This window comes from Phocoena sinus, chromosome 4 (genome assembly GCF_008692025.1).
Source record: "Phocoena sinus isolate mPhoSin1 chromosome 4, mPhoSin1.pri, whole genome shotgun sequence".
NCBI lineage: Eukaryota > Metazoa > Chordata > Mammalia > Artiodactyla > Phocoenidae > Phocoena > Phocoena sinus.
In genome coordinates, this window is record NC_045766.1 from 145,397,151 (window position 1) to 145,423,110 (window position 25,960).

Here is a 25,960-nt window from a genome sequence, read left to right on the forward strand (position 1 = left end):
TGTGTCTCGATTTGTCGGGACTTCTTGCGGTCGAGGCCAAGCAGAGGCCAGGCACCCGCGGCTCCCGTCCTCCAGCAGGAGCGGGGTGGGCGTGCCTCTTCCCTCTGGAGCCTTTGACGTGCTGGGGGTGGGCGGGCCAAGGCAGTGCTTCCTGCAGCTTCCCCAGCGGCTCGGCAACGCACACGGGCTGCGGTGGATTCTCCTCTAAGAAGCTCCTCCGTCCTTTCTTCCAGCTAATAGGCTGCATAATTGGACGCCAGGGGACCAAAATCAATGAAATTCGACAGATGTCTGGAGCGCAGATCAAAATCGCCAATGCCACGGAGGGGTCGTCAGAGCGCCAGATCACCATAACGGGGACCCCGGCCAACATCAGCCTTGCCCAGTACCTCATCAACGCCAGGTGAGGCCGGCCAGCCTGCACGGGCCTGCACGGGGCTGCCTCCCGGGGCTTCTCTCTCCCGGCTGGGCGTGGCGGGGGAGCGTGACGGGGAGAGTCTCCAGGTGGACGCGGGCCCACACGCTCCTCTGCACTCTCACACCTGACCTTTCACCTCCGGTGGTGCCTGCACGGCCCCAGACAAGTCGCCAGGCGTTGGCGCCTTAGGCGGCAAACTGTGGGGAGCCCAGCGTCCACACGGACTCGGGGCGTCTGAAGCCAAGCCTCTGGGCCTCACTCTTCACAGCTACGGGGAGCTGTGAGGGCCAGCCTGCGCCCTGCCTGTCCCTGTGCAGTGGGAGGGTCTGGGCCCTGTGATGGCAGCGCCAGCCTCGTAGCTGTGCTGCCAGCTCTGCACACCCAGGAGGTCCCTGGGGTTTGGAGCTGCAGGGGGGGCTGCTTCACTGGCCTTTCCTGGGACCTCCGGCCTTCTGCCCACGGGGACAGGCTGGGGGTGGCCTGGCCAGCACCTGCCCTGTGCCCACCCCACGTTCTCTGCTCGGCAGAGGCCTGGGTCTGGGGTCATCGAAGGTCAGCATGAAAGGCTCTGTAGTTTCAGGGAACAGGTCACTGGGTTTCTCTGCTCTCACACATCTGTGGTTGTAAAGACCCCCCGACCCAGACACTTGGTGGGCGGCTGCCAGGGAACCGTGCAAGGGTCTGAGGTCACACGCTGGGGCAGAGGGAGGTCCTGTGGCCGGAGAGCCAGGGCGGAGCTCCTGGGCATAGCGGACACCTCCCTCGGCCTCCCTGCTGAGGGCGACCACACCCAGGAAGCCTCCAGAGCCGAGGCACAAGGGCCCTGCGTCCCTCTCCCTGGCAGTGTCACTCCCACGCCCCTCCCGGCAGTGGCTGTAGAAACAGTTGTAGCAGCCTGGGCCTGTCCTGGTGGCTGTCGTCACGCCCCATGTGGTGACAGGTACATGGGCCCCTGTGGCGGGGAAGGAAGGCCCCGTGGCTCTGGTCCCCGGTCCTCAGCTAGTGGCCACTGCGCTGTGAGCCAGGACCGTCCATGGCAATGAAGAGGGAGGTGCAAGCCTCTAAGGACGCCTCCGTCTGTGAGGACATGATGACCTGTGCCCTGTGCCCTTGTCTCTTCCAGGCTGACGTCCGAGGTCACCGGGATGGGCGCGCTCTAACCCCGCCGACGTCCCCACCACTCGCCTGTGCAGACCGCCCCCCTTGCAGATATAGAGGTTTCTTTACTACAGAAGGTGTCTGTGCCCTAGAGATGCACCCACAGCGCTCCATCTGTGTCTGTGAGCCCCCGGCTCCACCCCGACGCTGCTCCAACTTCACTTACGCCCGTCTCCTCACGCGTTGGCATGCCGTGTTCATTATTTTAAATGCTTTGGGGCCACTCCCATCTGTGAAGTTTTAGAAACGTTGTTCCTTAGTGTCCGTGTAACTGTTGTTTTAAGATTTGGTTTGACATTTGGACGGCGCTTCCAGCAGCCGTCCCCTCCAAGCCCCAGGAGCTGTGGCCACAGGGAGCTGCCCCTCCCCAGTCCCTCGGCCTCGGCTCCCGTGGCCACACGGGTCAGCACCGGGCAGGGTGCACGTCTCCCTTTGTCCAAGGGCAGGAGAAAGGAAGGCTCGGGGTCCTGACCCGGGGTGCAGGGCGAAGCGGGGATGCTGGGCCCCGGGCGTCTTCGGGGCTGAGAGAGGGGACCGGCCAGAGGCGTCTCCGCACCGCGTCCCGGCTCAATAAACGTGTGCACTGCCCCTCGGTTCTGGCCCCTCTCTGTGCCCCCCGCGCTCAGACGCCCCCCCACCCCACGCTCGTGCGGCCGCCTGCCGCCCAAGGAGCAGGTCCTTCTCACCGAAATCGCCCTCCCACCCTCTCCCACCTTTAAACAAGTCATTGTCTGACTTCCACGAGTCTTCTGGTTTTACTTTTGCAAAACTGCGTGGGGGGCAGCGATGCAAACCCCAGCCCAGTGTCGGGAAGTAAGGCTGCTGCCCCGCCGCGCCCCGGGCACGGTGGCCCCTGCGCTTCCCAGCGGGAGCCCGCACGCACCCTCCTCCCGGCTCAGCTCGCCTGTGCTCACCTGAGGAGCCCGCTGCGCCCCTCTCGGCGCTGAGGCCCTGGAGGGCCCAGGCCCGGGGCAGACAGCTCTGCCTGCTCGCGTCAGAGGTGGGCTCACGGCCCCGAGCAGGTGGGCGGCCGGGAGGTGAGGCAGGGCCAGCCCCGCGGGGGCACTGCCCTCCCCGCATCGCTGGGAGTCCGCGTGGCCTGAGGGGCCTGCCCTGGTGCCCGCCCCTTGGCAGGAGCCCCTCCTTGTCTGGCCCGCTCCCCAGGCTCCGGCCAGGCCTCCGGTGCTCGGGCCGCCCATGCACAGTCCGCCGCCCTCCCGGGAGTCCCCTGGTCGAGGCTGGGCGCGCAGCATAGCGGTGCCCGCCACACCACAAGCCCAGGGCTCGGGGCTGCAGTTCACTCACGCACCCACCGGCCACGTGCCGGCCTCGCTCAGGGCCTGGGAGGTGGCGGGGCCGAGGTGGACACGGGCCTCCCTCTGGGCCCCTCGGTCAGCTTTGGGGTGGCGGGTGGCCGGTAGGCAGGGTGAGGAAGTGCCTCAGAGAGCCAGAGTGGCCGTGGGCAGAGCCAGGCGTGAGGAAGACGTGGGAAGTGCAGCGTTAGCGTGGGGCCCGGGAGGTGCGGCCCGGTGCCCACGCGTCCGCAGAAGAGCAGGGGGAGGGGTGGCCGGGGCGGAGCAGCTGCAGCGGGGGCGGGGGTGGCGCACAGGAGTGCCGGTGGCCAGGGGAGCCCTGGAGGCTGCGGGGCTAACAGAGCGTGCGGCTCAGCCAGGTGCACTGGCTCTGGAGGCATCCGAAGGAAGAATGAGCAGGGTTCCCTTGGGAACCGAAGTGTGCTGTGGAAGAAAGAGGGTCCAGGCCACGCGAACGAAGGCTCTCGCTCTGAGCCCCGGAAAGGCGGTTTGCCCTCTGTGAGCGGGGAGGCTGCGGACGAGGGCTGGGGAGACAGGCGCTCGGTTCTGGACGTGTCAGTGGAGACATGCCAGCCCCACGGTCCGGGCGGGAGAGGCCGGGAAACAGCAGGCCAGGTGCCACTGGAGGAGCCCCGAGGGCGCCACGCGGGATGCCCCCAGAGTCAGGAAGAGGGGCCTCACTCGTGCCACCCGGCGTGGGGCCCGGCGTAGGGCCCAGAGGAGATGATCGTGTACCAGGCACATCGCCAGCCCCGGCTGATGCCCAGCACCTGGAGGAGCGGGGCCCCTACGGAGCTGCCCACCCTTCCGTGTCCACAGATACAACTGCTGTGAGCTGCGTGTACAAGTCTCTGTTGGAGGTGAATACCTAGGAGGGAAGTGACTGGGGCACATGACGGGTGTATCTTTAACTTTTAAGAATCTGCTAACCTGGTTTCTACAGTGGCTATGCCATTTTATGTTCTCTCCACATTGCAGCGGAGTTCCAGTCGCTCCACACCCGCAGCGGCATGTGGTGTGCTCAGTCTTTTTAATATTAGCCGTTCAAGTGGGTATGCAGTGGCAACTCACTGTGGTTTTAATTATCATTTCCCTTATAACATGATGTTGAGCATCTTTTCACGTGCTCATTTGCCCTCTGTCCTTCTCTGCTGAGGTATTTATTCAAACCTTTTGCCCGTCTCTTAATTTGGTTCTCTTATTATTGAGTTTTATTTGTTCATTTTTTGAGAGTCCATGGGCATTTGTTTTAACACATCTTTATTGGAGTATAATTGCTTCACAATGCTGTGTTAGTTTCTGTTGTACAGCAAAGTGAATCAGCCATACATATACATATATCCCCATATCCCCTCCCTCCTGAGCCTCCCTCCCACCCTCTCTATCCCACCCTCCCTATCCCACCCTCTAGGTGGTCACAAAGCACCAAGCCGATCTCCCTGTGCTATGCAGCTGCTTCCCACTAGCTAGCTATTTTACATTTGGTAGTGTATATGTGTCAATGCCACTCTCTCACTTCGTCCCAGCTCACCCTTCCCCCTCCCCATGTCCCCAAGTCCATTCTCTACGTCTACCTCTTTATTCCTGCCCTGCAACTAGGTTTATCGGTACCATTTTTTTTTAAGATTCCATATATATGTGTTAGCATATGGTATTTGTTTTTCTCTTTCTGACTTACTTCACTCTGCATGACAGACTCTAGGTCCACCCACCTCACTACAAATAACTCAATTCCTTTTCTTTTTTTGGCTGAGTAATGTTCCATTGTATATATGTGCCACATCTTCTTTATCCATTCATCTGTCTATGGACACTTTGGTTGCTTCCATGTCCTGGCTATTGTAAATAGTGCTGCAGTGGTACATTGTGGTACATGACTCTTTTTGAATTATGGTTTTCTCAGGGTATATGCCCAGTAGTGGGATTGCTAGGTCATATGGTAGCTCTATTTTTAGTTTTTTAAGGAACCTCCATACTGTTCTCCATAGTGGCTGTATCAATTTACATTCCTACCAACAGTGCAAGAGGGTTCCCTTTTCACCACACCCTTTCCAGCATTTATTGTTTCTAAATTTTTTGATAATGGCCATTCTGACCAGTGCAACGTGAAACCTCATTACCCTCACCAAAGTGGGTATAGAGGGAACATATCTCAACATAATAAAAGCCATATATGACAAACCCACAGCTACCATCATACTCAAATGGAAGCATTTCCTCTAAGATCAGGAACAATTCAAGGATGCCCAATCTCACCACTTTCATTCAACATGGTATTGGAAGTCCTAGCCAGAGCAATCAGATGAGAAAAAGAAAGAAAAGCAATCCAAATTGGAAAGGAAGAAGTAAAATTATCACTGCTTGCAGATGACATGATACTATACATAGAAAATCCTAAAGATGCCACCAAAAAACTAGCAGAGCTCATCAATAAATTCAGTGATGTTGCAGAATACAAAATTAATATACAGAAATCTGTTGCATTTCTATATTCTAACAACAAACTATCAGAAAGAGAAATTAAGGAAACGATCCTATTTACAATTACATCAAAAAGAATAAAATACCTAGGAATAAATCTAACTAAGGAGATACCAACACGTGTACTTGGAAAACTAGAAGACACTAATAAAAGAATTTCAGAAGACAACACAAACAGATGGAAAGGTACACTGTGTTCATGGATTGGAAGAATTAACATTATTAAAAGTCCATTCTACCCAAGGATATCTACAGATTCAGTGCAATCCCTATGAAAATACCAATGACATTTTTCACAGAACTAGAACAAATAATCCTAAAATCTCTAAGGAAACATGAAAGACCCCAAATAGCCAAAACAATCTTGAGAAAGAAGAACAAAGCTGGAGGTATCACACTCCCTGATTTCAAACTACACGACAAAGCCACAGTAATCAAAACAGTATGGTACTGGCACAAAAAGAGACATAGATCAATGGAACAGAGCCCAGAAATAAACCCTATATGGGCAATCAATCTTTGACAAGGAGGCAAGAATATACGATGGAGAAAAGATAACCTCTTCAATAAATGATCTTGGGAAAACTGGACAGCTATTCAGTACATGGAAAAGAATCAAATTGGAGCACTTTCTTACACCATATACAAAAATAAACTCAAAATGGATTAAAGATTTAAGTGTAAGACTTAAAAACATAAAAATTCTAAGAGAAAACATAGGTAGTATGCGCCTTGATATCGGTCTTAATAATTCTTTTTGGATATGTCTCCTCAGGCAAGAGAAATAAAAGCAAAAAGAGACGGATTGGGGCCACATCAAACTAAAAAGCTTGTGCACAACAAAGAAAACTGTCAACAAAAGGAAAAGACTGCCTACTGACGGGGAGAAGATATTAGCAAACAAAATATCCAATAAGGGGTTAATATCCAAAATATACAAAGAACTTATACAACTCAATAGCAAAGAAACAAACAACCCAATTGAAAAACGGGCAGGGGATCTGAATAGACACTTTCCCAAAGAAGACATGTAGATGGTCAGGAGACACGTGAAAAGATGCTCAACATCACTAATCATCAGAGAAATGCAAATCAAAACCAGAATGAGATTTTTTTTTAAAAGCCACAATGAGATATCACCTCACACCTGTCAGAATGGCTTTTATCAAAAATACAACTATCCAGTGTGGGTGAGAATGTGAAGAAAAGGGAACCCTCCTACACTGTTGGTAGGGATGTAAATTGGTACAGCCACTATGGAAAACAGTATGGAGATTCCTTTAAAAATTAAATATCCATATGATCCAGGAATTCAACTCCTGGGTATTTATCTAAAGAAAAAGTACACTAATTAGAAAAGATATATTCACCCCTATGTTTATTGCAGCATTATTTACAATAGTCAAGTTATGGAAGAAACCCAAGTGGTCATCAATAGATGAATGGATAAATAAGATGTGGTGTGTGGGTGAGGGTGTGTGTGTGTATGTGTATATATATATATAAAATGGAATATTACTCAGCCATAAAAAAGAATGAAATCTTGCCATTTGCCAAAAGGATATTTTGCTAAGTGAAATAAGTCAGACAAAGACAAATACTGTATAATTTTGCTTATATGTGGAATCTAAAAAACAAAACAAATGAACAAACATAACAAAACAGAAACAGAGTTACAGAGAACAAACAGATGGTTGTCAGAGGGGAGGGAGGTGGGCAGAGGAGAGAAATAGTGAGGGAGATTAAGAGGTACAGGCTTCCAGTTGCAAAACAAAGGAGTCACAGGTATGAGATACAGTCAATTCCTACGGAATACCTTTGTGTGGTGACAGATCAGAGTTAGACTCAGTGTGGTGATCCTTTTGAAATGTATAGAAATCTTGAATCACTATGCTGTGTAACAGGAACTAACATAGTGTTTTAGGTCAACTATACCTCAGAAACAAACTCATAGAAAAAGAGATGAAGTTCGTGGTTACCAAAGGTGGGGGTGGGAGGAGGAGGGATTGGATGAAGGTGGTCGAAAGGTACAAACTTCCAGTTATAAGATAATAAGTGCTAGGGTTGTAATGTACAACGTGGTAAGCATAGTTAACACTGCTGTGTGCTGCTATGAGAGCTGTTAGGAGTTCTCATCACAAGGAACATTGCTTCTCTTTCTTTACTGTCGCGTCTATATGACATGATGCTGTTCGCTAAACTTACCGTGGTGACCATTTCGTGGCGCGTGGACGTCAGATCACTGTGCTGCACCCCCTGGACCTGACTCTGCTGTGTGTCAGTTGTGTGAACCTGGTTCTTGTTTCTTTGGAGAATCTGCGCTCTCCATCTGGAATGTCCATACTTCACCCTAAAATATCCAGGCCCAAGCGCCCCACATGCCACTCCTCCATCCTACGTGCCACTGGCACCTCTACGTGCACTGTTCAGGGCAGGGCGTTCACCTTTCTGTAGCTCTAGAAGATGTATTTTCACTATTTCATTAGATAATTCCTCTGTCTGTGTGTTTCTCTCATTCTGTAACTTCTATCTTCTGGAATTGATTGTCACCTCCACTCGGCACCCCTCTTAGTGCCTTTTTCTTCTCCTTCTACCTCTTCCCCAGTGTTCTGTCTCCGGGGCCTGCATCCGATCCCCCGGTGCTCTGGTCAGTTCTTCAGCCTACACCGCCCTGTTCTGGGTCCCGTCTGTCCGCTCTTCAGCTATCACATTTGGGATGGCTAATAGGCAGCCACTTCTCATGGTTTCTTGCCCTTATTTCACGTCGTTAAGGAAACCCCTTAAGTTTTAGGTGTATTTCTTTTTCTCACACTTATAGGACCTCAAGATCCCAGAAGGGTCCAGTCCAGCCCATCATAGATCAGGAAATAAGTCCGGGAGCAAGCAGGCCCCTCCCAGGATGACTCAGCCTCAGCCGCCCTGACCTCTTCCAGCATCATGGTCAGTGTGGGGGGCAAACTCCTCCACTGGGTGTCCCCCGAAGATGGGCAGGCAGAAGAGGAAAGGGGCATTAGTGTCGCAGAGCTGGGCCCCGGGCCAGCCCTTCCAGAAGGACCCCAGTGGGTGACTTGGCCCTAGCCCGGGGCTCCGTTCCGCACATCACGAGGGGATTCACTTTGTCCTGTTGCCGCTGAGGAAGGAGTGGGCAGGAAGAATATTTGCAGGAAAGCTGGAGGCTCTGAGGGGCTGTGACCCCAGGAGCAGCAACTCCGGGGGGCACTGCCAACGGCATGGGGGCCTTGGCGGCCCCCGCCCATGCGTCCCCCCACCCCGCCCCCATCCTGGCGGACACCCAGCAAATGCTTGTCAGGAGGCGCAGGTGTGTCTGCAGGGCCGGAGCTTCAGGACACAGCGTGTCAACCTGTGTGACGCTGTGTGTCCCCCATGGCCGCAGCCCGTCCCTCTCACAGGGCGAGATCCATTCCTGGCCAGAGCAGAGCCAGACTTTCTGTTGCATCAGAAGAATTGAGAAAGCAGAAGAAGACCAGCTAGGAGATCACGGGCTGCTGCGTCAACTGTGTAAGGGCTGAATGAATCTTCCCGTGAATATGCTTGTAATTACAGGCCTGCCCCTGTCTTCACGTTGCGTTAGTTTCTGGGGCTTTCTAGAACGTTGTGGAGTGAATCTAGCTGTGTTTTGAACTACATGAGGACAAATCATGAGGCGCTCCCCAAAAATGTATTGCTCGTGACACAGCGCCGCTCGGTTTCCTGCGAGGCACTGTGGAAAGTTAAAGGAAAGCAAACGTCTTTGTAAGTGGTGTAAGAACCAGGTCTGTTTATGGCTGAGTAACATTCCACTGTATATATGTGCCACATCTTCTTTATCCATTCATCCGATGATGGACACTTAGGTTGCTTCCATCTCCTGGCTATTGTAAATACAGCTGCAATGAACATTTTGGTACATGACTCTTTTTGAATTATGGTTTTCTCAGGGTATATGCCCAGTAGACGAAACTGAGTTATTTCTAGTGAGGTGGATGGACCTAGAGTCTATCATACAGAGTGAAGTAAGTCAGAAAGAGAAAGACAAATACCATATGCTGACACATATATATGGAATTTAAGAAAAAAAAATGTCATGAAGAACCTAGGGGTAAGAAGGGAATAAAGACACAGGCCTACTAGAGAATGGACTTGAGGATATGGGGAGGGGGAAGGGCGAGCTCTGACAAAGTGAGAGAGTGGCGTGGACATATATACACTACCAAACGTAAGATAGCTACTGGGAAGCAACCACATAGCACAGGGAGATCAGCTCGGTGCTTTGTGACCGCCTGGAGGGGTGGGATAGGGAGGGTGGGAGGGAGGGAGACACAAGAAGGAAGAGATATGGGAACATATGTATATGTATAACTGATTCACTTTGTTATAAAGCAGAAACTAACACACCATTGTAAAGCAATTATACTCCAGTAAAGATGTAAAAAAAAAAAACAGAACCAGGTCTGTGACCAACGGGGTCCTGCTCCAGTCTGCCTTTTAATAGTTACTTATCAAAGAAAATAATTCCATATCAAACTGAAAAACGTGTTAATGCACTTATCACTCCAATTACACTTTGCTGTAGCGCAGCCCTGTTCCTTGTGAATTTCCAGAATTGCCCGGATTTATGCTGAATGTGACCAGTGTCTCGCCCGCCCCCAGGCTGAGGAACCTCGCGCCCCTCACGGGACAAGTTAGCGGAGCAGGAGACTCTCCGAGGGGGTAGGCAGGTTCCCCAGGGGAGAGGGCGGCGCCTGGCGCTAGGTGAGGCCCCGGGAGGGACGTGTCCACGCAGCTGGATGGAATGGCCTCACGTCCTCACAGCTGGACAAATGACCTCACGTCCTCACAGCTGGACAAATGACCACACATCTGCGCAGCTGGATAAATGACCTCACGTCCTCACAGCTGGACAAATGACCTCACGTCCTCACAGCTGGACAAATGACCTCACATCCTCGCAGCTGGACAGAATGGCCTCACGTCCTCGCAGCTGGACAAATGACCTCACGTCCTCACAGCTGGACAAATGACCTCACGTCCTCGCAGCTGGACGGAATGGCCTCACGTCCTCGCAGCTGGACAAATGACCTCACGTCCTCACAGCTGGACAAATGACCTCACGTCCTCACAGCTGGACAAATGACCTCACGTCCTCGCAGCTGGACGGAATGGCCTCACGTCCTCGCAGCTGGACGGAATGACCTCACGTCCTCGCAGCTGGACAGAATGGCCTCACGTCCTCGCAGCTGGACAAATGACCTCACGTCCTCACAGCTGGACAAATGACCTCACATCCTCGCAGCTGGACGGAATGGCCTCACGTCCTCGCAGCTGGACAAATGACCTCACGTCCTCGCAGCTGGACAGAATGGCCTCACGTCCTCGCAGCTGGACAAATGACCTCACGTCCTCACAGCTGGACAAATGACCTCACATCCTCGCAGCTGGACGGAATGGCCTCACGTCCTCGCAGCTGGACAAATGACCTCACGTCCTCGCAGCTGGACAGAATGGCCTCACGTCCTCACAGCTGGACAAATGACCACACATCCGCACAGCTGGACAAATGACCACACATCTGCGCAGCTGGATAAATGACCTCACGTCCGCACAGCTGGACAAATGACCTCACGTCCTCACAGCTGGACAAATGATCTCACATCCTCGCAGCTGGACAGAATGGCCTCACGTCCTCGCAGCTGGACAAATGACCTCACGTCCTCGCAGCTGGACAGAATGGCCTCACGTCCTCACAGCTGGACAAATGACCTCACATCCTCACGGCTGGATGGAATGGCCTCACGTCCTCACAGCTGGACAAATGACCACACATCCGCACAGCTGGACAAATGACCACACATCTGCGCAGCTGGATAAATGACCTCACGTCCTCACAGCTGGACAAATGACCTCACGTCCTCACAGCTGGACAAATGACCTCACATCCTCGCAGCTGGACAGAATGGCCTCACGTCCTCGCAGCTGGACAAATGACCTCACGTCCTCGCGGCTGGACGGAATGGCCTCACGTCCTCGCAGCTGGACAAATGACCTCACGTCCTCGCGGCTGGACGGAATGGCCTCACGTCCTCGCAGCTGGACAAATGACCTCACGTCCTCGCGGCTGGACGGAATGGCCTCACGTCCTCGCAGCTGGACAAATGACCTCACGTCCTCGTGGCTGGACGGAATGGCCTCACGTCCTCGCAGCTGGACAAATGACCTCACGTCCTCGCAGCTGGACAGAATGGCCTCACGTCCTCGCAGCTGGACAAATGACCTCACGTCCTCGCGGCTGGACGGAATGGCCTCACGTCCTCGCAGCTGGACAAATGACCTCACGTCCTCGCGGCTGGACGGAATGGCCTCACGTCCTCGCAGCTGGACAAATGACCACACATCCGCACAGCTGGACAAATGACCACACATCTGCGCAGCTGGATAAATGACCTCACGTCCTCGCAGCTGGACAAATGACCTCACGTCCTCGCGGCTGGACGGAATGGCCTCACGTCCTCGCAGCTGGACAAATGACCTCACGTCCTCGCGGCTGGACGGAATGGCCTCACGTCCTCGCAGCTGGACAAATGACCTCACGTCCTTATGGCTGGATAGAATGGGCTGGCAGCACTGCTGGGTGCACCGTGGGGCTGAACCAGTGGAGGAAGGGAGAGTGTCCGATGTTCTGGTCTTGCTGGTGACCCGCCCACAGTGCTCCAGGGACAGCGACCTGGGCAGACAATGCACAACAGCCTTGGAGGGAACTGCTACTCCCAAGGGATTTGTGGGGCCACCCTGGAGGAGGGAGGTCACGCCCTGGACACCCACTTGTGCAGCAGCAGCAGGGAGGGGTCCTCCATCAGTTTCTCTCCCAGAGCACAACCTGAGAAGGGGCCATGGGCCGCCAGCCAAGCGCTGGAAAGGCCTGGGCTGGTCAGAGGGACAGGACCTCTCGGGTCAGCATGGTGCCTGCTGCGTTCCATTCCTCACCCATTTGTTTACAATTTTCCCTCACCCTTTTCCCGTGGGCACCCCACCGCCTCCCCCCGGCCACCTAAGGGTCCTAGCTGCTGCACCGTGTTTCAGCTGAGCCCAGCTGGCACCCTCACCAGCCAGACTTGGCCAAGAGCCCGAAACGAAAAGAGCGACATAGAATCCAAGGGAGAGAGTCAGTGAAAGTGACCCTATTTCACCCCATGGAGTTTACTCTGGGAGCCAAGTGAAGATGTGTCTGGGCTTCAAGAGTCTAGTCAGCCCAGAAAGCAAGTTCTCGGCCATCTGGGCAGAGCCTCCAGGACTATAAGTGTGCAGCTCCAATTATACGAACCGTGATGCTCAGATGACTAGTGTCCGTTTATTGATAAACATGCCTCCAAGAGTCCCGTGTGCATGGGAGATTTAAAGGAGGTCATTTAAAGAAAAGGCACCGTATTTTCTTATGGATAATTGTGATTTGCAAGAAAGAGAAATCTTCCAAACTGCACACTTGAGATGACCATAGGAGTTTAAATGTTCATGGTTTTGGAATCACTGGTGAAATTTAAATCAAACAGTAAAACCACTCATCTTTCCAGGGCATTTAAAAGTGAAGGTGGGGCTTCCCTGGTGGCGCAGTGGTTGGGAGGCCGCCTGCCGATGCAGGGGACGCGGGTTCGTGCCCCGGTCCGGGAAGATCCCACATGCCGCGGAGCGGCTGGGCCCGTGAGCCATGGCCGCTGAGCCTGCGCGTCCGGAGCCCGTGCTCCGCAACGGGAGAGGCCACAGCAGTGAGAGGCCCGCGTACAGCAAAAAAAAAAAAAAGAAAAAAAAAAGTGAAGGTGAAGCCAAGTGGGAGGCTGGTGTCTGGAGGTCAGCTCAGTGGGGGAAACCAACAGCTCCTACTTGCTTTCCTCCTATGAGCACCCGGGTTCCCCTCTGCAGGGGATAGGGTGACATGCCTGCCTTGTGGTTGGGGGCACTGACCTCGGTAGGCCCTGCCTCTGGGACTGCCCCCCAGCCCTCCCGCCGGGACCAGGAGCCGCCCAGATCACATCTGCACCTGCGGAAGCTTCCTGCTCAGAGCCTTGCAGCCTTGAAGTCTTGCAGCCTTCCTTGCAGAGGACAAAAGCAAGTCTGTGAGCAAAATGCATTCTGGGTTTGGTTTCTAGAACTTTCCAAACCGATGCTGAGCCTATTAACAAGAAACATGTCCCTCCAGCTTGGAGCGTGTGATTAGAAAATGCTGTTGAACTATTTTGGCCTAGGAATTCAGAATTTAACTTCAGTCGCAGATGATAAGGTGTGTCTAGAGTTATTTTCCCCATGGCATTAAAAATATACACTTTCTATTATAAAATTTAAAATGCACAGAAAATTTGAAAAAATCTGCAGTGAAAACCCATGTACCATCCTGCCAGCCTCTGTCTCTGTCTCTGAATCTCTCTCTCTCCCAGTATCTGAGAGGATTTGCTCCCCAACTGTGTCAGCCTGAATCTCCTTTTCTCCTAATAACAAGGGCGACCTCATACAAAACCACAGGACGGTCATCATGGCCCAGAAGCGTGTAGCCCACAGCGCCCCTAGTCCATGTTCCCCTTCCCAGGTCACCCCGAGGGTGTCACATGTAGCTGTGTTTCTGGGTCCACCCACCACATGGTCTTATGTTCCCTGGTCTCCTTCAGTCTGGAGCAGCTCTCCCGACGGTTCCTCGAGAACAGTGACTCTCTAGATTTTTATATTTAGTTTAATACTCTAAAATCCACCCTTTGTGATGTTCAGTTCTGTGAGTTTGGACAAATTCACCACCATGCAAGATTCAAACCAGATCATCACCCTCACAAACTCCCTCCTGCTGCCCCTTCAGTCCAGCCCGTCCCCTGCTCTCAGTGCACAGAAACCGCGAATCTGTGATCCGTCTTTATGGTCCTGTCTTTGCCAGAAAGTCACCTATAGGCAGACCTAGGAGATACTGTGGGTTTGGTTCCATACCATAGCAATAAAGCAAAAATCACAGTAAAGCGAGACAGGAACTTTTCGGTTTCCCGGTGCACGTAAAGTCATGTTTATACCATACTGTAGTCTATGAATCGTGCAGGGGCTTTACTGAAACCCAGCAGGACTCTGCGGGGCCTTCCCGGGGACCCCCCACCACCCCCGCGTTTCCCCACCTCTTGTTTGTAGAAAAGTCTTAGCCTCCTGACTTCCAAAGAGCGCATTTAATCAGAGAAGAGAGCAAATGCAGAAACAAAGGAAAACAGTCAAGCAAGACATAAAAATACTAGTTTAGCCATAAAACTAAGTCAAGGGCCTTTAGTTCCTCCTCACGGACTGTAGATGATATTCTGAGCCATGTCCTTTGAGCTCTTTTGCAGATACGGAAACTCCCACCAGGTGGAGAAGTTAACTGCATGCTGCCCTCAAGCACGGAGACCCCAGACCGGTTGGAGCCAGAAGGTTGATGATGTTGACTCCCAATTACATCACCACCAGCCAATCATAAGAACGCCCAGGAGCTGACCACGCCCTGCGACCCTCTCCTCACACTGCCTTTAAAAACTTTTCCCCGAAAGCCATCGGGGAGTTTGGGTCTTTAGAGCATGAGTTCCCGTCCTTGCTCAGCCCCACGCTGGGTACCTTGCAGTAAACACCACCCTTTCCTTCACCTCAACCCGGGTCAGTACATGGGTTTGCTTCAGGTTGGGCCAGGAGACCTGAGTTTGGTTCAGTGACATGATGTCTAAAAAACAACCTACACACCTTAACTAACAAATACTTTATTGCTAAAAATGCTAACCATCACCTGACAGCACGGGGCTGCCGTAAACCTTCAATCTGTAAAATACGCAGTATCTGGGAAGCTCAGTGAAGCCAAGGGCAGTGAGGGGAGGTGTGGAACCAGACAACACGTGGCCGCAGAAGGGCTCCTTGGCGTGAAACCACCGAGACCCAGCTGAGCCGCTGCACCTGTTCACAGTTTGTTCTTTCCATTCTGGGCCTGTGTGGACCCGTCTGTTCAAACATACACTGGACACTGGGTTGTTTCTAGCCTTTGGTGGTACAAGTAAAGGTGTTATGAACACCCATGTGTGGGTTTTGTGTGTAGGTAGGTTTTCACTTCTTTAGGGTAAATGCCCAGGGCATAACTTTCAGGTTTATGGTAGGTATAGGTTCAATTTTTAAAGAAATTACAGGCAGATTTCCAGAGTGGCTGTGCCTGTTCCCACGACACTGCAGGGGGGCGCCCAGCAGCTACATCCCTTGTGTGTAGTCATTCTAGAGGATTCCTAGCGTAGCTTAAACTTTAATTTGCAAATCCGTCATGACTGCCGGTGAGCAGCTCTTCATGTGCGTATTTGCCGTGCGTACATCTTCTTTGGGGATTGTTAGAATTAATTTGCCCATTTTTCATTGAGTGGTTTTCTTATTGTTGAGTGTGAAGAGTTCTTTATACATTCTGGGTACAAGTCCTTTGTCAGATAGGTGATTTGCAAATCTTTTTCAAACATTGTATTTTTGAATTCTAAAATTTCCATTAGGTTCTTTTTATAATTTATTTTTCTCTGCTGAGAACTTCTGTCTTTCCATTCATTTCAAGTGTTCACATTTACCTGATGGAAAGAAGAAAAATGGAGTCGATTCAGAGAGTCTCTCAGATGGAGACGGGCGGCCACCAAGGACGAGTTTTAGGCTCCTCCCAGCCTGGACGGACTCTGACCCTGTGACCTGATGAAGTTCCGTCTTACCTGCTGTGTGTGGTCGATCCAACGTCGGCCCAGTTTTCAAAGCCTTTGCTCTGCTGTTTGAGTTTCCCCAGCAAAGGTGCAGCTCCAGGGTTGGTCTCGGGCTGGGGTAGTGGTCCATGTAGAATTCTGTTCTTTTTGGTGGTTCGTGTGGAATTCTGTAACTTTGGCTCCGGGACAAGTATCTTGTGGAATATCCCATATCCCAGATCTTATCAACCAAAACAATAATGCAAGTGGCTGCACATAAGAAAAGAGTTTACTTGGGGACTGCAAGTAAAAACTGCAATTCAGGAGACCCAGATTCAGGTAACCCTGAAAGAGTGTTCAAGGAAGAGAAAGAGTCAGGGGCTTCTGAAGACAAAAAGCCAAGAGGCCTTTTTGTTAAAAGTTGCCTGGTGAGAACTGATTGGTCCTGATGGGAGCTGGAAAACACTCGTTCTTAAGGGACCACAAGTTGCTTTAGGGCAGGGGTCTGGTAAGTAGACTGACCTCATCAGGTCACAGGGTCAGAGTCCATCCAGGCTGGGACAAGCGAAAGTCCCATCTTCAGTGGCCTCCTGGCTCCATTTGAGAGACCCTCTGAGCATTACTGACTCCACTTTTCTTTTCCTTTCACTATCTGATTTTCTCCATACTGTTAAAATGCAGACATTGAAGCCAAAAAGATGATAAAAGAATTCATATTCAAAAATGTTGTATTTGTGTGTTTTGGTCCCTAACGCAGTGGAAAGAGTGGCTTCGCTCCCTGGGGATGGTGGCAAGCTGGGTGGGGAGCTGCTTCCGGTGTGGATGGTGGCGTCTCCATCACTGCTTGCTGGGCAAAGGGTGAAGGACGCGGCCGGTCGCATGTGAGCACTGGGCAGCCAGGCTGGTGAGTCCAGCTCAGCGACTCTCCCCCAGCCCCACATCCGGCGAACTCGCGTGATTAGCTTGACACCCTCCCAGGGGGCATTTACATCCCAGAAACTGGGAAATGCTCCCCATCAGGGCTTGTCCCCCAGAGAGTCGGTTTCCAAGCAGTGACCAGTGTACCACCAGTGTGAATGTCCCCCAGGCCATACGGACCCTCGCCATGGGGGTCCAGTCACGTCAGGAGAGGTGGCCAGACCACAGTGCCGTGGCCACCAGAGGGCCCCAGCACTGCTCCTGGGAGAGTCACTGTCCCGACTGCACTGGCATTCAGTTTATTTTTCATTACAAAAGCTTTTAAGTGATCTTCTTATGGTAAAATACGCGTAGTATAGCATAAAATTGACCATCGTAACCAACTTTAAGAGCACAGCTCAGTGGCATGAAACGCATTCACACTGCTGTACAGACATCACCACCACCACCTCCAGACCCCTTTCTTCTCCGGAACTGAAACCCCGCCCCCATGAAACACTCACTCCCATCCCCCCAGCCCCCGGCCCCCACCAGCCTGCTTTCGGTCCCTATGAATCTGACCCCTCCAGGGACCTCGTATAAATGGAATCACACAGTGTGTGTCCTTGGTGACTGGCGTATGTCACTGAGCATAATGTCCTCAAGATTCATCCATGTGGTAGCACCTGTCAGAATGCCCTTCCTTGTTGAGGCTAAATAATATTCCACTGTGTGTGGACGGACCATGTTTTATTTACCCATCACCCATCAATGAACACCTGTCAATCAATGTTATACTTTTCTTTTTTTCTTATTTTATTTATTTTTTATACAGCAGGTTCTTATTAGTCATCTATTTTATACATATTTGTGTATACATGTCAATCCCAATCTCCCAGTTCATCCCACCACCACTACCACTCCCCACTTTCCCCCTTTGGTGTCCATAGGTTTGTTCTCTACATCTGTGTCTCAATTTCAGCCCTGCAAACCAGTTGATCTGTACCATTTTTCTGGGTTCCACATACATGCCTTAATATACGATATTTGTTTTTCTCTTTCTGCCTACTTCACATACTTCACTGTATGAGAGTCTCTAGATCCATCCACATCTCTACAAATGACCCAATTTCGTTGCTTTTTATGGCTGAGTAATATTCCATATATATATATGTACCACATCTTCTTTATCCATTCTTCTGTCGATGGGCATTTAGGTTGCTTCCATGACCTGGCTATTGTAAATAGAGCTGCAGTGAACATTGGGGTGCATGTGTCTTTTTGAATTATGGTTTTCTCAGGGTATGTGCCCACTAGTGGGATTGCTGGGTCATATGGTAATTCTATTTTTAGTTTTTTAAGGAACCTCCATACTGTTCTCCATAGTGGCTGTATCAGTTTATATGCCCACCAACAGTGCAAGAGGGTTCCCTTTTCTCCACACCCTCTCCAGCATTTGTTGTTTGTAGATATTCTGATGATGCCCATTCTAAGTGATGTGAGGTGATACCTCATTGTAGTTTTGATTTGCATTTCTCTAATTAGTGATGTTGACCAGATTTTAATGTGCTTCTTGGCCATCTGTATATCTTCTTTGGAGAAATGTCTATTTAGGGCTTCTGCCCATTTTTTGATTGGATTGTTTGTTTTTTAATATTGAGCTGCATGAGCTGTTTATATATTTTGGAGATTAATTCTTTGTCCATTGATTTGTTTGCAAATATTTTCTCCCATTCTGAGGGTTGTCTTTTTGTCTTGTTTGTAGTTTCCTTTGCTTTGCAAAAGCTCGTAAGTTTCATTAGGTCCCATTTGTTTATTTTTGGTTTCATTTCCATTACTCTAGGAGGTGGATCAAAAAAGATCTTGCTGTGATTTATGTCAAAGTGTGTTCTTTGTATGTTTTCCTCTAAGAATTTTACAGTGTCTGGTCTTACATTTAGGTCTCAAATCCATTTTGAATTTATTTTCGTGTATGGTGTTAGGGAGTCTTCTAATTTCATTCTTTTACATGTAGCTGTCTAGTTTTCCCAGCACCACTTATTGAAGGGACTGTCTTTTCTCCATTGTATTTCCTTGCCTCCTTTGTCATAGATTAGTTGACCATAGGTGCGTGGGTTTACCTCTGGGCTTTCTATCCTGTTCCATTAATCTATATTTCTGTTTTTGTGCCCGTGCCATACTGTCTTGATTACTGTAGCTTTGTAGTATAGTCTGAAGTCAGGGGATCTGATTCCTCCAGTTCTGCTTTTTTCCCTCAAGACTGCTTTAGCTATTCGGGGTCTTTTGTATCTCCATACAAATTTTAAGATATTTTGTTCTAGTTCTGTAAAAAATGCCATTGGTAATTTGATAGGGATTGCATTCAATCTGTAGATTGCTTTTGGTAGTATAGTCATTTTCACAATATTGACTCTTCCAATCTAAGAACATGGTATATCTCTCCATCTGTTTGTGTCATCCTTGATTTCTTTATCAGTGTCTTATAGTTTTCTGAGTACAGGTCTTTTAGGTCCTTAGGTAGGTTTATTCCTAGGTATTTTTTTGTTGTTGTTGCAGTGGTGAATGGGATTGTTTCCTTAACTTCTCTTTCTAATCTTTCATTGTTAGTGTATAGAAGTGCAAGAGATTTCTGTGCATTAATTTTGTATCCTGCAACTCTACGAAATTCATTGATTAGCTCTAGTAGTTTTCTGGTGGCATCTCTAGGATTCTTTAGGTATACTACCATGTCATCTGCAAACAGTGACAGCTTTACTTCTTCTTTTCTAATTTGTATTCCTTTTATTTCTTTTTCTTCTCTGATTGCTGTGGCTAGGACTTCCAAAATATGTTGAATAAGAGTGGCAAGAGTGGACATCCTTGTCTTATTCCTGATCTTAGAGGAAATGTTTTCAGTTTTTCACCATTGAGAATGATGTTTGCTGTGGGTTTGTTGTATATGGCCTTTATTATGTTGAGGTAGGTTCCCTCTATGCCCACTTTCTGGAGAGTTTTTATCATAAATAGGTGTTGAATTTTGTCAAAAGCTTTTTCTGCATCTATTGAGATGATCATATGGTTTTTCTCCTTCAATTTGTTAATATGGTGTATTGCATTGATTGATTTGCATATGTTGAAGAATCCTTGCATCCCTGGGATAAATCCCACTTGATCATGGTGTATGATCCTTTTAATGTGTTGTTGGATTCTGTTTGCTAGTAATTTGTTGAGGATTTTTGTATCTATATTCATCAGTGATATTGGTCTGAATTTTCTTTTATTGTAGTATCTTTGTCTGGCTTTGGTATCAGGGTGATGGTGGCCTCATAGAATGAGTTTGAATATAGATTTTTGCATCTATATTCATCAGTGATATTGGTCTGTAATTTTCTTTTTTTGTAGTATCTTTACCTGGCTTTGGTATCAGGGTGATGGTGGCCTCATAGAGTGAGTTTGAGAGTGTTTCTTCCTCTGCAATTTTTTGGAAGAGTTTGAGAAGGATGGGTGTTAGCTCTTCTCTAAATGTTTGATAGAATTCACCTGTGAAGCCATCTGGTCCTGGACTTTTGTTTGTTGGAAGATTTTTAATCACAGTTTCAATTTCATTACTTGTGATTGGTCTGTTCATATTTTCTATTTCTTCCTGGTTCAGTCTTGGAAGGTTATACCTTTCTAAGAATTTGTCCATTTCTTCCAGGTTGTCCATTTTATTGGCATAGAGTTGCTTGTAGTAGTCTCTTAGGATACTTTGTATTTCTGTGGGGTCTATTGTAACTTCTCCTTTTTCATTTCTAATTTTATTGATTTCAGTCCTCTCCCTCTTTTTCTTTATGAGTCTGGCTAAAGTTTTATCAATTTTGTTTATCTTCTCAAAGAACCAGCTTTTAGTTTTATTGGTCTTTGCTCTGATCTTTATGATTTCTTTCCTTCTACTAAATTTGGGTTTTGTTTGTTCTTCTTTCTCTAGTTCTTTTAGGTGTAAGGTTACATTGTTTATTTAAGATTTTTCTTGTTTCTTGAGGTAGGCTTGTATTGCTATAAAATTCCCTCTTAGAACTGCTTTTGCTGCATCCCATAGGTTTTGGATTGTCATGTTTTCATTGTCATTTGTCTCTAGGTACTTTTTGATTTCCTCTTTGATTTCTTCAGTGATCTCTTGGTTATTTAGTAATGTATTGTATAGCCTCCATGTGTTTGTGTTTTTTACATTTTTTTCTCCTGTAATTGATTTCTAATCTCATAGTGTTGTGGTCGGAAAAGATGCTTGATATGATTTCAATTTTCTTAAATTTACCAAGGCTTGATTTATGACCCAAGATGTGATCTATCCTGGAGAGTGTTCCATGTGCACTTGAGAAGAAAGTGTAATCTGCTGTTTTTGACTGGAATGTCCTATAAATATCAATTAAATCTATCTGGTCTAATGTGTCATTTAAAGCTTGTGTTTCCTTATTAATTTTCTGTCTGGATGATCGGTCCATTGGTGTAAGTGAGGTGTTAAAGTCCCCCACTATTATTGGGTCACTGTTGATTTCCTCTTTTATATCTGTTAGCAGTTGCCTTATGTATTGAGGTGCTCCTACGTTGGGTGCATAAATATGTATAATTGTTTTATCTTCTTCTTGGATTGATCCCTTGATCATTATGTAGTGTCCTTCCTTGTCTCTTGTAATATTCTTTATTTTAATGTCTATTTTATCTGATATAAGTATTGCTACTCCAGCTTTCTTTTGATTTCCATTTGCATAGAATATCTTTTTCCATCCCCTCACTTTCAGTCTGTATGTGTACCTAGGTCTGAAGTGCGTCTGATAGACAGCATATAGATGGGTCTTGTTTTTGTATCCATTCAGCTAGCCTGTGTCTTTTGGTTGGAGCATTTAATCCATTCACGTTTAAGGTAATTATCGATATGTATATTCCTACTACCCTTTTCTTAATTGTTTTGGGTTTGTTTTTGTAGGTCCTTTTCTTCTCTTGTGTTTTCCACTTAGAGAAGTTCCTTTAGCATTTGTTGTAGAGCTGGTTTGGTGGTGCTGAATTCTCTTAGCTTTTGCTTGTCCGTAAAGCTTTTGATTTCTCCATCGAATCTGAATGAGATCCTTGCCGGGTAGAATAATCTTGACTGTAGGTTCTTCCCTTTTATCACTTTAAATATATCATGCCACTTCCTTCTGGCTTTTACAGTTTCTGCTGAGAAATCAGCTTTTTACCTTATGGGAGTTCCCTTGTATGTTATTTGTCATTTTTCCCTTGTTGCTTTCAATAATTTTTCTTTGTCTTTAATTTTTGTCAGTTTGATTACTGTGTGTCTTGGAATGTTTATCCTTGGTTTTATCCTGCCTGGGACTCTCTGTGCTTCCTGGACTTGGGTGGCTATTTCTTTTCCCATGTTAGGGAAGTTTTCAACTATAATCTCTTCAAATATTTTCTCAGGTCCTTTGTCTCTCTCTTCTCCTTCTGGGACCCCTATAATGCAAATGTTGTTGCGTTTAATGTTGTCCCAGAGGTCTCTTAGGCTGTCTTCATTTCTTTTCAGTCTTTTTCTTTATTCTGTTCTGCAGCAGTGAATTCCACCATTCTGTCTTCTAGGTCACTTATCCATTCTTCTGCCTCAGTTGTTCTTCTATTGATTCCTTCTATTGTATTTTTCATTTCAGTTATTGTATTGTTCCTCTCTGTTTGTTTGTTCTTTAATTCTTCTAGGTCTCTGTTAAACATTTCTTGCAACTTCTCAATCTTTGCCTCCATTCTTTTCCCGAGGTCCTGGATCATCTTCACTATCATTATTCTGAATTCTTTTTCTGGAAGGTTGCCTGCCTCCACTTCGTTTAGTTGTTTTCTGGGGTTTTATCTTGTTCCTTCATCTGGTACAAAGTCCTCTGCCTTTTCATCTTGTCTGTCTTTCTATGAATGTGGTTTTCCTTCCACAGGCTGCAGGACTGCAGTTCTTCTTCCTTCTGATGTCTGCCCTCTACTATCTTTTCTTGATAAAGTAATACATGTACTTAGATTTTTAAACATTTAGGTAAAACAAAAGGACATAGAATGAAAGACAGTCTTCCCACTACATGGACCCCTGACCCTCCCAGCTCCTCTCCTTCATTCTAAAGGCCTGGTCAGCATCCCTTGCCAGACTCACCAGGGTTCATGTCCTGGTCCTTGTGTTGCCATGTTCGACCCTGACCCTGCGGTGAAGGCTGGCACCTCCACGGACAGAAGACTCAGGACCTTGGCCACTGCAGAGGGAAGCTGGGTGTGGGGAGGGGTCAGAGGCACAGGGCTTGGGCCTCCTGTGGATGCTGCCCCACTTAGATGCTACTCTCTGGGCCGGTTTTGGCCATTTGTGTTTTCCTGGAAGATTATCCACTTCATCCGTTTATTTGTTTTGGGTTGAGCAAGTCCTTTCATTTCTTCTACTTCTGGGCTTATTTCCTTTTCTCTTTGTAAAATTCTGTGTTTCTCTTTCTATTTTTCTTAATGGAGTCATCTAGTGTTCTTATCTATTTTATTGTTTTTTTCCCCAAAGACCTGCTGGTGGGTTTATTTATTATTCTATTACTTTTCTATTTCAATTACTCCATGTTTACTTTTATTAATTTTTTTTCTGTTTTAAAATTTGTTTTCTTACATATCATGTTAAAAGCCAGTTGTGTTTATGTCCATTTTTTTTACATTTAGTCGTGTAGATATTTTAAAATATGCTTTTTAAATATATATTTTATTTTTAACCATATTTTAACCATATCCCATAGGCTCTAGTGTTTTTATTATATATTATTTTCTAAATAGCCTATCTTTGAGGCTTTGTTTCATTTTAGAAGCAGTAACTCTTGGAGAGTTTGGGGGTTTTTTTCCTGGTAGAATTTGTTTCCCTATTTTCATTATGAATGCTTTTAAGAAATTTTGCACTTCAACTAGAGAATATGTTCTCTAAATTTACTGAAGTTTTCTTTGCCTCCTCAAACACTCCAGCGGAAAATGTACCCTTTTTCTCAGAGTGAGGAATTCTCGGATGAAACCATTAATCACAAAGGTCTGATGGAGCCATTAGCATAAGAGCACAAGGTTCCGTTGCTCTTGGTAAGGACACCACTACCCAGAAAGATCCACCAGGTCACAGTTCAGAACTTTGCCTTGTTTTTCACCTGCACTTGCCCTGGACTAAGAGGAGAGAATAGGGTCTGTTGATGCTTCTGTGTTTCTGTCTCCTCTTCACTCTGCTCTTGTTTCGTGCGTTTTGACACTGTTCCCTGGGGCACTGCTGTTCTGGGGCTGTTTCCACCGAGGCTGCTCCCTGACCAGGTAGGTGGCTCCTCGACGGGACCCGGCTTCTGTGACCTGTTCTCTCCTCCTGTGTGTGCTGTCCTGTCACGTCCAACATCCACCTGTTACCTCCTCGGAGCCATGCTTCCTATAGAAACACGTGCTTCTCCGTACACCCTGAGGAATTTTTTTCTCTATCGAGTGGTGAACGGGAAGAGGGATACCAGCGAGGTGGGGACCTGACAGCCTGAGAAGGACCCGGAGGGATGGATGAGGCATCTGGAACCCAGACCTCACCACAGGGCCTCAGTCCCACTGGACTGGGCACACCCTAGTGTCCAGACCAGGACACCCTCAATCCCCATCAGTGGCTAGTGTCTGAAAGGAGTCCTGGGGGGTCCCCAACTACATGAGAATTATATTCACTACTGGGCCTGGCCCCCACCTGACCTGACCTGGCCCCACCTATTTCCACATGACCCCACCTGACCCCACCTGGCATCACCTGATCTCACCTGGCCCCACCAATTCTAACCTGACCCCACCTGGCCCCCACTTGACCCCACTTATTCCCACCTGACACCACCTGACCCCACCTGGCCTCACCTATTCTTACCTGGCCCCACCTGTTCCCACCTGGCCCCACCTGACCCCACCTGACCCCACCTGGCCTCATCTATTCTTACCTGGCCTCACCTGTTCCCACCTGGCCCCCACCAGCCCCAGGCCTGTGCCCACCCGTCCCTACAACCCCCTGCTGCAGACCAGTGACATCCACTGAGCCAGCTCTCCCACCCTCCCAGCTCCAGCTTCCTGCTCGGGGAGGACCGTGGATGCCTCATTCTCCCAGTGATGCCCCAGCCAGGGTGTCCTCACAAGTTCTATCTCGTGCTGTTGGTCATGAGGGTTTCAGTGCCAGTAGCTCTTGGTTGTGGACAAATGCCCAAACCTGGCTGTTGTCCCTGCACAGAGGACAAGAGAAATTCAGCATGTTGGTCCTCTCTTGGCTTTGTCCGACCTGTGTTCTGTCCCCTCGATGTTAGTGCGGGGCAGTGTGGGGTGGGGTGGGCACCCCTCCAGGACCAAGGTTCCAGGCAGCCCTTGAACTGCCGAGGACAGCCCGCAGACAAGACCCACACACGTCCCTTTGGCCTCAAACTTGGTCACCATCTTGTCCTGTCCTACCTCCCAGGCCCAAGAGGGGAGCGGGTACAGGGCATGGAGCACAGGGGGTGGGGTCGGGGTACCTCTTCCTTATACCAGGGCATCTGAGGCTTCAGGCGTGTCCTCAGACCCCAGGACGTGCAGACGGTGAGCAGCTGGTGGGAGCTGGGCCGTCATCCCTACTTGACCACCTGGATGAAGCTTCCTGAGTGCCCCCTCTCAGCCAGTTTCTGGTTGAGCCCCTCAGACACAGGCCCTTAGCAGAGCCTGGGAGGCCTGGGAGGTCACCCCTGCCCTGCAGGCCAGGAGGCATTGGCCGGGTGGGCCTGGGGGTCCTCGCTGAGGAAGCAGTCTGGGCCGCCCAGCCAGGATGCCCTGCGAGCTCAGAGGAGCCACTGCTTCCCTTCCAGCTTGTCCTGTCCTCCTGCGTCCACAGCAGGGAAATGGGCCATGCCAGCCCAGCTCAAGTGACCGGAGGGGCAGCCTGGGTCCTTTCACCACATCCATCCTCACAGCTCGGCTCAGCGGCCCAACGATGGGAGGGTGTGGCTAGTGAGTCTTTATGGAATAAACTGAGAGCCTCGGGGTGTGTGACAGGACCCCCC

The 25,960-nt window shown here is 49.0% G+C and overlaps 1 protein-coding gene across 20 annotated transcripts in view; it reads left to right on the forward strand.

Annotated features, from left to right (window-relative positions):
* PCBP3 (poly(rC) binding protein 3) overlaps positions 1 to 2,168 on the forward strand; it is a 213,434-nt gene extending 211,266 nt beyond the window's left edge. For all 20 annotated transcript variants that reach the window (XM_032630016.1, XM_032630017.1, XM_032630012.1 and 17 more), the window contains 2 exons: positions 234 to 403; positions 1,542 to 2,168. In XM_032630016.1, coding sequence (XP_032485907.1) covers positions 234 to 403; positions 1,542 to 1,578 — 207 coding nt within the window. In that variant the 3' untranslated portion in view covers positions 1,579 to 2,168. The remainder of the gene's footprint in view (positions 1 to 233; positions 404 to 1,541) is intronic.
* The last annotated feature ends 23,792 nt before the right edge of the window (positions 2,169 to 25,960 follow it).